The sequence below is a fragment of the Labrus bergylta genome, chromosome 21, assembly GCF_963930695.1.
Source record: "Labrus bergylta chromosome 21, fLabBer1.1, whole genome shotgun sequence".
Taxonomy (NCBI): Eukaryota; Metazoa; Chordata; class Actinopteri; order Labriformes; family Labridae; genus Labrus; species Labrus bergylta.
Genome location: NC_089215.1, coordinates 4147374 through 4157356, shown reverse-complemented (window position 1 = coordinate 4157356; position 9983 = coordinate 4147374). Strand labels below are relative to the sequence as shown.

General features: G+C 37.7%; 2 protein-coding genes across 3 annotated transcripts; one reads left to right on the top strand and one right to left on the bottom strand.

Annotated features, from left to right (window-relative positions):
• The first annotated feature begins 2011 nt into the window (after positions 1–2011).
• cd79b (CD79b molecule, immunoglobulin-associated beta) lies at positions 2012–9084 on the top strand. 2 transcript variants are annotated; one of them, XR_002277895.3, is made up of 6 exons: positions 2012–2183; positions 3242–3529; positions 3628–3746; positions 5088–5141; positions 6046–6194; positions 7684–9084. XR_002277895.3 is itself a non-coding variant. In XM_020630773.3 (5 exons), the coding sequence occupies exons 1-5, from the start codon at positions 2126–2128 to the stop codon at positions 6133–6135; spliced, it is 609 nt and encodes a 202-aa protein (XP_020486429.2). In that variant the 5' UTR covers positions 2013–2125; the 3' UTR covers positions 6136–6939. The 2 variants fall into 2 exon arrangements, 1 of the variants encoding a protein (XP_020486429.2); XM_020630773.3 differs by lacking the exon at positions 7684–9084 and having other exon boundaries at positions 2013–2183; positions 6046–6939.
• Positions 7271–8255, bottom strand: LOC109981815 (interferon a3-like). The gene is made up of 5 exons (XM_020630774.3): positions 8199–8255; positions 7995–8087; positions 7680–7829; positions 7479–7559; positions 7271–7369 (listed from the first exon to the last, which is right to left on the bottom strand). The coding sequence occupies exons 1-5, from the start codon at positions 8253–8255 to the stop codon at positions 7271–7273; spliced, it is 480 nt and encodes a 159-aa protein (XP_020486430.2).
• Positions 9085–9983: the final 899 nt, after the last annotated feature.

Genomic DNA, 9983 nt, shown 5'->3' with positions numbered 1-9983 from the left:
TCACTGAGTTTATGGTGCGCTATACTGTGAATCTGCAATGGTTCACTGACGCCCTCTGGTGGCTGTGTGGTGAACTGTAAGGAAGTTAAAATTTGTAAAGCAACCTCCTCAGATAAAGGCTGAGGCGCTGCTTGTCAACAGGCAAGGCAGGCAACTGCTTGGGGCCCCAGGCCAGTCAGGGGCTCCCTAGGGCTGACAAACTTTAAACCACAGCAGTGGCTCAAAATGTGCAAATTTTGCAATGACAGTAGGAAACCTCCCTGAGACTGAGAGGGCCCCATCTGACAGCAACATCTCTCATTGTGCTGCTATTATTCCTGTAACAAGAGAAGGATGAAGGGCTCCCTTCAAATGCTGATAATGGTAACTAATATTATTAACATAAAGGTGATGAACGCTGGTTGGCGGCTCCCTGTAAACGGACTTGCAAAAAATGAGCTGCATGGTGGGGAGAAGAAGTTAAAAAAGGTAAAAGGTAATACCAAGTAGGTTCTTCGTAATCTTTTCATTGGGTTAGCTGACAGTACCAAAAATATTGAATTCTTATCGTATCTTATCCTTTCACAGCTCTTTGTTTTAGGCATTTTGTTGCAAGTTGTATAACAAAATCTTCTCTTTAATCGTCCTTAATTTTCTCTACAGTACTGAAAACTTGCCTCTCGACATAAAAGATCACACCTGCACCATACAATTTATTTTAGATCTAGAACCAGCCACTACCTTTAAGTTCACACATCGATAACAATAAGCATTGTCTCTTACAAGAAATAAGTGGTGGGGTGGAGATTATTTGCATATTTCTGTGGTTGCATGCTTGCCTTGCTCAGTGCTTACTGAGCTTATCGAACAAGGATGTGGGCTCGACTGGAGAAGGGCTGTTCGAGTGGGCGAGGTTTGATGCCTTCAGTTTCGGCTGTTAGTTTATCAACTGCAGACTTAACGTCCAGCAGGCAAAAAAAAAAGAGTGTCACAGCTCATCATTTTAAATTATCTTTATATGGGCTGATTCTTCCCCCCAATATTTTGTCTAAAACATAAAAAAAAAAAAAGTAAGTTACAGCATGCTTGAGTCGGAGTATTCTTGTAAATGCAGCGGTGTTTCACTTTGGAACGACCACCTAGATCCTCTAGGCAGCTCCCCCTCCCCATGTATCTTTAATAGAAATGAAATAGACAAATTGATTACAAATTAGATTCTAGTCAGCTGCACTATAACTTTAAACAGTTTCAGTCACTCCCCTTTTAATTGTGTTTATTTCTCTTCCATTTTGTCTCTATATTTATTTCCATTTTTCCTCTATATTTATTCTGTTTAAGGATCAAAACTTGTCCATTATAAGCCCTCCTTGGCCACATAAAAAAGGCAGAGCGCTCGGAAAAAAGATGCTGGGCGATGCGTTTTTTCTCTGGGCGCAGCGCTCAAGTTGATAAATGTTCAACTTTTCAGAAACGCGCTGTTGACGTCACTGTCGCTCTTTTCCAAATGTGTGATATTCCCTGTAATTTAGCCACCTACAGACCATGTCCTGTACCCACAGGACACGGCTCGGTTATCTGGTCGGGTAAAGAAACAATCTCAAATATAAAACATGAAGTAAAAAGCAACGTAGCAGTGTCGGTCATACAGCTGCCATTGTCAACAGATTGTTGTCATAAAGAAGCAAGAGTGCACAGTCAGCCAAAAAAACATTAGGTGGACACGGGGCTTAGGCTGTTCTTGTAAGAAGCAAAAGTAAATCACAAAAAAACAAACAGTATTGTTGTGGAATTGATACAAAAACTGCATTGACAAGAGTATTGCCACATTCAAACAATACTGAGATCTCTACTTGGTTTTGTATCGCAGAAATGTTTGCTGTTCATGTCTTACAGAGTTGTTGTTTTTCACTAAGTAATGAACATGTGTTATTAAAACTGATCATGTCTCTAATGTTCAACCTGTGAACTGTTCAGTGACGTTTTTTTCTCGCCCCCTTATTTGCCTGAGATGATGTGTGACAGACAGAAGACCCACCAATGCAGACTCTTCTTCCTTTTGTTCACAACAACTTGATGACTGCAGAGAGATTCACACTCACGTTTGGATATCAGCACTTCAGAGCTTGATCTTTTTTTGCACGGCATCATGTTCTGGCTGTTGTTGCTGGCTGGATACTGCGGGCTTGCTTTGGTCAATAACTCAGGTAAATGTGAACGCTTGTGCGATGATCTTTTTAATTTGAGACTGAAAAATTAAAATGATGCAGAAAGTACAGCTGAGTACCATATTTTATGTCAGAAAGAAGTCGTTTACTTGACTTTTTACAAGCAGCTTACTGCTGTTATTGCTCTTAAAGCGGTCATTTTATTGAAAAGCTGATGTCTGTTAAACCGCAGCTATACTGCGTACAAGCGTTTTGCATGTTATTTTTGTCTCAACCTTAACTTCCTGACCATCTGGGGGAAAGAGGAAGTTTTCTTCTGAGACAAAGACTGAAGTGTTTTTATGATGTTTAAATATACATCACTGGTGTTTATTTTAATAAACTGTTCATACAGTAACACTTGACCAAGTGATCCCATGATGTCAGTTGACGGTCAGGCTTATACATTTAAGACTTGTAGTCTATTTTCTCCATTAACTGATTAGCTGTTTTGTCCCTCAGAGCCTCCCTTAGCCCAAAACGATGTCCCCAGATGTGTTGATTGTTAGTCATATTTGTTTCCGGGTAACCTTTATGGAGGTTCTCAAACAGATTACCAAAATAGTTGACTAAATACATGTAAAATACTTCGATTGATGGTTGCAGCTATAACTAAATACATTACTTCTATCATTGGCCTTGATGAATACCTGTATGGCTGAAACATATTGCCATGCTTAAATGAATATGTAGTCCTGATTTTTTATTTTTTTAATTAAAGGCTTTTTATGCATAAACCCCTCTGAGTGCCTCAGACCTCGTCAATAGCTTCTAAGTTGGATCCCCCGCACTGAAGAGCACCAGAGGGACTCATTCAATTTGATTCTGTAGGACTGACAAGAGGACAAAGGCCTGTGCCTGGATGCTAGGGAAAAAATGGATAGTTTGACAGCTTGTTGAACTCTACCCTGAATTTACATCATCTGTAATACCATGACCACGATGTATAACCTCAACTTTCTTCACGAGCATCTCTACTTCAAGTCGTAAAAATTGTAATTGCTGCTGCTGTGGCTGTGTCACAATGTCATTCACCTAACCTTATCTTTTCTGCTCAGTGGCCCAAAAACCTGCACTGCAGATCATCCAGAAGCCCCGGTATTATGGTGCGATAACGGGCTTCCCTGTGAGTATTCAGTGTCTGGTCACGGGGTCAGTCAAGTACCAGTGGTACTGGGCTGCTCAGCACAATGCAAGCAACAAAGAGCCACTGCCAGGACGAAGGGAGAATATTCAGACGGTCGAGAATACTCTCCACATCTTAAATCTGCGCCTAGAGGACAGCGGAGTGTACTTCTGCAAAGCAAACGATACATGGGGACCAGGGACTGGGGTTAAAGTTGCCAGTAAGTGGCAAGTTCATATGTTTTATTCTGTTAATTGTGAAGGTTTCTACATATTTGAACAAAAAACACGCGCTAACTTACTTGATTTGCTCTCGCAGGAAACATTACTGTAACACAGGTTCAGTACAGGACCAAGCTGAAGGATGGTCTCATGATCTTCCAGGGCCTCCTGCTGGCCGTGTGCATTGCTGCTCTGCTGCTACGCAAGCAAGACCTGGTGAGGAGAAAGTTGACTAGATTAGTGCTGAACAAGTTTGTAAATTACTTTACGAGCACATCACCTGGACCCTTATTTCCAACTTATTTGGTTAATTAATTTATCAATCCTTATTGTAATTTTCTGTGACTTCTTCTTCTGCAGTGTGTTTCTCCGTCACAAAAACCTTTGGAAAGATTGCCACTCATTTTTAACATACCTCTGAATGTGTTATAGACCAAACAATTCATTAATTTGATGAAAAAATAATAGTCATACGAGTCAATGAGTAGTTTAAGCTTTATTTGAAACAACTCTTGGCCATACCAAACTTTACTGGGTTGGTAGGAGAACAATTGCTTAGAATAAGATGTAAATAAAACTAGGGGACCCGGTCACAATAATAACATTCATTGTCAAGATAAAAGGTAGAGGCAGGTAGGTAGTACTGTATCGGCCTAGATCAGGGATGGGTAACTTTGGTCACAGCAAGGGCCACATTCATTTAATTCTCACTGCCAGAGGACCAAATTGTAGTATACAAAAATGATTACAATCAATTATGTCTCAAATTAACTCAACATATACCAGTGATCAAATATTGTTATGCACATATTTCAGGTTTTCATGATTTTGTCATGTTTTTCTTCATGTTTCCAATTAATTGATATGTAAAAATTGACCCGAGGGCCACGTTGAGGGTTGATGGGGGCCGCATGTGGCCCCCGGGCCGCCAGTTGCCCACCCCTGGCCTAGATATATTACAAATTCGTAATGTAATTGTGTTAAGAGGCAGAGGATTTTTATCAATGATTGCATTATTAAAACAAAACCCTGAGAATAGAAGCTGAACCGATACTAGTGCCTCACTTTCAAAGGTTCGTATCTACACACGGAGGACTTACACCTGGCCTATCACCTGTAGTGGGTTATTATGAGTTAAGGGTTTTAAGTGGTTTCGGCGTTAATTTAATTAAATGTAGCTCAAGCTGAAAGTAAAATCTCACCCATTTAGGATGTTTTGGGTTATTAAAATCAGTCGTCACCGGAAGTTCCAGTCGCTATGGAGCTACCTTTAGCGCGGTTTCCTAGCAACAGTTCCGACAGCCGCCAAGACGATAAAGTGGCAACTTCTGTCCTTTAACTCCTCAGACAATTTTAATAATTAATATATATATATATTTATTTTTTTTCTGTGATTTTTAGCAAAACAATCGTTATAGTAATTTGAAACATCGATTCATTTCACAGCCCTACAGAAACTCAATTATTTATTTGCAAAAATGCGAGGAAAAATTGTCAAGAAAAAGAAAAAGAAAAATCACATTTCAGTTTTGCTTTCTTTTTTTTTCTTTTTTTCAGTTGGAAAACACGGACAGCATATACGAGGAGCCTGAAACAGATCACATCTATGAGGTGTGTGGTGATTTTTCTATTTCACAGCAATGTTTATCAAAGACAATAATTTAGCCTTTTTGCATAATAGGTGGCCATTTACTGGCAGCTTTCTTGATTAAATACATGCAAACTCAGTCAGCTAACTCCAGTAACTCAAAAACCACAACCTTATCTTTTGTCAGGCAGCACTGAAGATTTAAATCATGTATGAAAAAGATGAGGGGAAGTGGGGCATGCTTTCTCTCCCCAGGTTAAATATTTGTGCACTGCATGTACTAATCTCTTTGTATACTCATCAGATTTATTTTTAAATGATCCAACTGAGGATGCAGAGGTCTCACATATTTGCTTATCAGATATGATTCATTTGGCTTCATACAACTTTATTAAGATCAAAGAATAGAAATTAAGTTCATAGATCCTAAGCATCCTCCCAATGTGTTCACACCAGTAGGTCTATATCTGCCCAGGAGCAGAGCTCAGCTTGGAGCCATTTGGCAGATTTGTAATTGATGAATACATGTTTCCCCTTCTTTTAAGAAATACATGAACTTTTTTAGAGAGAAAAAATGTCTGAAAACAAAATACTGTTAAACTTGACATTTTAAAAAGGACGTGTAGGTTGAAGCCAAAAGGTGGATTTCATGTTCAACTTATTTTAATGTTTTTTAAGTACGGAGAGAAACGTGTTTAAGTAGATAACAAATATATTTAAACGTCAATCACTCTAGTGTGACAGCCAGCAGCTGCTTATCTTTATCTCTGAGTCTTGTCTGATTTACTGACTTTGCAAATTGAAGCTGAACGGTACCCAAACATAGAGGCATGCAAACCAGACTGTAAATTCGTACATATGGACATGTTAACTGACTAAAACTGAACTTCTATGTCTCTGAGTGAAGCTGACTTTGCTGTGTCTCAGGGTTTGGCGATCGAGACATGTGGAGGGGGCCTGTATGAGGAACTCTCTGTGTACGCACAGGTTGATGGAGCCGAGGCGCCGTGGGAATGAGACTAAACTACACATCACCTCCCAACCTTTACAACCGCACAACAACTTACTTTTTACAGGTTCTTGATTATAAAAGTCATAGGTACATGAAAACACAAGTCCTTAGCAGCTGGAGTCAGGTGTGGACGTTTGTTATTTGTTGCCTGTGAAAGTATTTTTCTCTTTTTTTGGTGATGTGCAACAGCGCGCTTGTTTAATACTTGCTTTACAGCATGTTATGAGGATTTTATGCAATGCTTATGTTATTCTGGATTCACTTTCTAACATTTGATTTAAAGTTCAAGGAAGTGTAAACGAACCCTTTCACAATAAGACATGACAGTTGAGTTTACAGCTGTAGTGTTGGTGCTAAAAGACACTTTCTTCCTTTTCAATCACTGATTGAAGAAATTTACACTTTTTTTTTTTTTTTAAAGGAAACTGTTCATGTGTATGCATCATAGCCTGAACAAGGCCATACTTTCTGCTCTTGTTTGATAATCGCTTGTGAAGTTGCAAACATTAGAAGATTGAGCAATCAAACAACAATTATTCCCAAGTATTTTGATCATCAATTAATGGTTTAAATATTTGTATCAAAACATATCAACATATCAACGACTTTTGACTGCTGTAAAAGTAATAAGCAATTTGATAAAGTCACTTCTGGCTCTGGGAACATTTTTATGGATTTTTCAACATTATGTACAACCCCAAAATTGTGTATGTATTGTAAATAACTGGCAGTTAATATACAATGCAAATAACCTTTAGTTGCAGCTCAATGCCATTTGTAATGTACAACGAATAAAATCAATGAAAACATTTGTTTTCTCAAGCAAATAATTTTTAATGAGTTTTGCAGTCAGGTATACAGGTCAAGATAAATATAAATAAACAAGTTGACGAACAACATGTTCATGTATTAAAGAGGAGCAATAAATAAGAATAAATAAATAAATATATTTGAAGTCTCAGGCTGGAGTAGGAGAGCTACAGTAATAAATCCTTCATTTAGGTCGGTAGCACTGATTTATAAAAATGTTTTCTGTTTCACAATATCATAAAACAATAAATACAGAAATATAAAACAGCCAAATACATAAATAGGCAATAAATAAATAAATAGATGTATTAATGGGGCAGATAAGATCATTTAGTTGGCGGTGAGCAGAGATGTAATCAGAAGGTCGGCTCTCATCAGATGAGTTTTGATTTCCTTCCTGATCAGCTCCCAGGCTTCAGCACTGTGACCCTAAAACACAAGAACACCATCAATATACACCATGGATAGATAGATAGATAGATAGATAGATAGATAGATAGATAGATAGATAGATAGATAGATAGATAGATAGATTTACCATTTGCTCGAGGACATGTGACAGTCTCTTGAAACTCATGTGCAGCTTCTTGTTGTGCTTCTTGTGGCCGTGGCTCCGGATCTAAAGAAATAAAGGAATAAATCTTGATTAGAGAGTGAAGGTGGATCTGTTAACGTGACCTATCCATCAGAGAGATTCAGTGTCACAGAAATGTCTCAAAGTTATTTTGTATATACTCACACAGGAGTGAAGGCCGTCAGCCTGCCGGCTCACAACGCCCAGAAAGCTGTCCACAGTTTTCTCCTCCCATGATGCAGAGCTGTGATTCTTATTGAGCAGGGTCTCCATCTCATTCAGAACCTGGACTGTGAAGCTGAGTTTATCCGCCGCCTGCAACAAGAAGAAGAACCATCAGGAGATAAAGACACAAGAAGAAGTATGGGTAACATTTGTGTCGCTTTTTGACACAACATCAGAATAAAAATATGAGGAGAAAAAATCAGTGTTCATCTTGATATATTTGAAATGTAAAGTTAACATTAGTATGTGACTTACAGCTGCTTTGTCCGCCTGGCTGTACAGCTCATGAGGGAAGCTCACAGTGTGCTTCACTTCAGCATCCTCAGTGCTGTTAGTGGAGTTATGAGCCTGAAACACACACACACATAAACACACACACATTACATAATGAATCACACACTCAGTATAAAGTCAGTCAGTGGAGATCTTTCTAAACAGCATCCTGTGAAGGTCACTCACCATGGTGTCCAGGAGATCCAAAGAGGTTTTACTGAACTGTCTGAATTTATGATCCATCCATTTGCAGCTCAGCGGGGAGCCTGCACTGAACACACCGAGGAACACACACACACACAAAATCCTGCCGAGCATTTTGAAAGAGTCTCAAAGTTTTCTTTTGTCTCTGTCTGAATCAGATTGGGATGTCTCCTGTTGTTCTGTCAGAGCATACCTGCACAGCTTCATTTATAGTGGAGCAGGAAGATTTTCGTTTTCCAGTTAACCTGTGGCAAGCAAACGTGGACTGCGGCTTTCACGCGCACAGGTGTATTGTCACACATTTCGTCTTTCAGTTATAGTCTCCTGACGAAACATAGTTTTCCCACGCTAAAAGCATAAACACGATCGATACATTCTCCACGAAACAGCTTCCTATAGTTAAGGAAACAATAGGAATGTGTATTCTACATCTACATGTTGCAATTTTTTTAGGCCAGCTTATGAATAAAATATGATGCAACGAATATCCTCATGATAAATTAATTCCTTTATTAATATTGTATACACAATCCGAAAAGTGTTCGACTTTTGCGAGGTTTAAGGTTGTACACAAAAAAATCATACCGTAGCACAACATTTACATAATTAAAATAACTAAGATATCGAGATAAACCCAAATAACTGTTCTTTATCACACAAAAAAATCAAATCAGACAACTTTAATATAACATTTTACCGATTTTTTTTTTAATTAAAAGAAAAAAAAATTACATTTCAGAACTCAAATCTGCCTCTGCAGGTCATTTTTCCCGTTTATTTCTATATTCATTGTGTTTTTGTTTATTACATATTTACATATTACATATTTCTGCAGTTTTTTATATTATTTGTTTTTACATTTTGTTTAAATGATATGTGTGCAGGCGAAAAAAAACTATAAATTATGATTTTAAAAATATATATATATCTTTTTATATTTTTCCATTTGTTTGTCATTTTCATTATTTGGTTTAATAACCTATTGGACATAGCCTTTACATATTTGATAATGTAATACTGCAGAAATAACTGCCGTGAGTCCGCATACCAATCATACTAAAAGAGGAAAGTTGTTCCCCAAACAGAAATTGCGGCCTGCGTTACGTGACAGTGACGTTTTCACATTGTGAAGATCGTGACGCAATGACGTTTCTGAGGAATAACCTTTCGTACAAGTTGTAAAGAAGAGAAAGAAAGAAAGATAAGCTTGGTTGGAGGGGAAAGTCTCTCGGTGCCGTCATAATTAGATTCATAATAAATCATAGAATTATAACATTTCATTTTCCATTTTTTATGATTTGCATGATGGTAATAAAAATATAAAATAGAAGCAGACGTTTTTTTACTTTCAACAAGACCTCAAACATTTGTTTTACAACTTTATTATTGTATTCATTTGAAACATCATTGGCATTACCAGGAATTTCTGATCATTTGGAAATATAGGTCGTTAGATAAGATAAGCTTTTATTGAAACCAAGTGGAGGAAATCACGTTGTGGCAAAGGCACAAGAACAGATATGCCTACATTAATAACGCAGAAAATAAACAATTAATTATAAACGAATATTTGAGAGAAATGTAAGGAAAAAATAGAGATACATTAAACACTTGGATGTTATCTCGTGTGTTTTAAAGTAGGCTCCTACAAGAGGCAAAATGTAAGAAGGGATCAGGTCACGCATGCATTAAAATCTCTTTTAATGCATGATTTTTTTTTTAAATGATAGTCGGCTGAACAGTTAGGATAATTATTAAGGCTTCAAC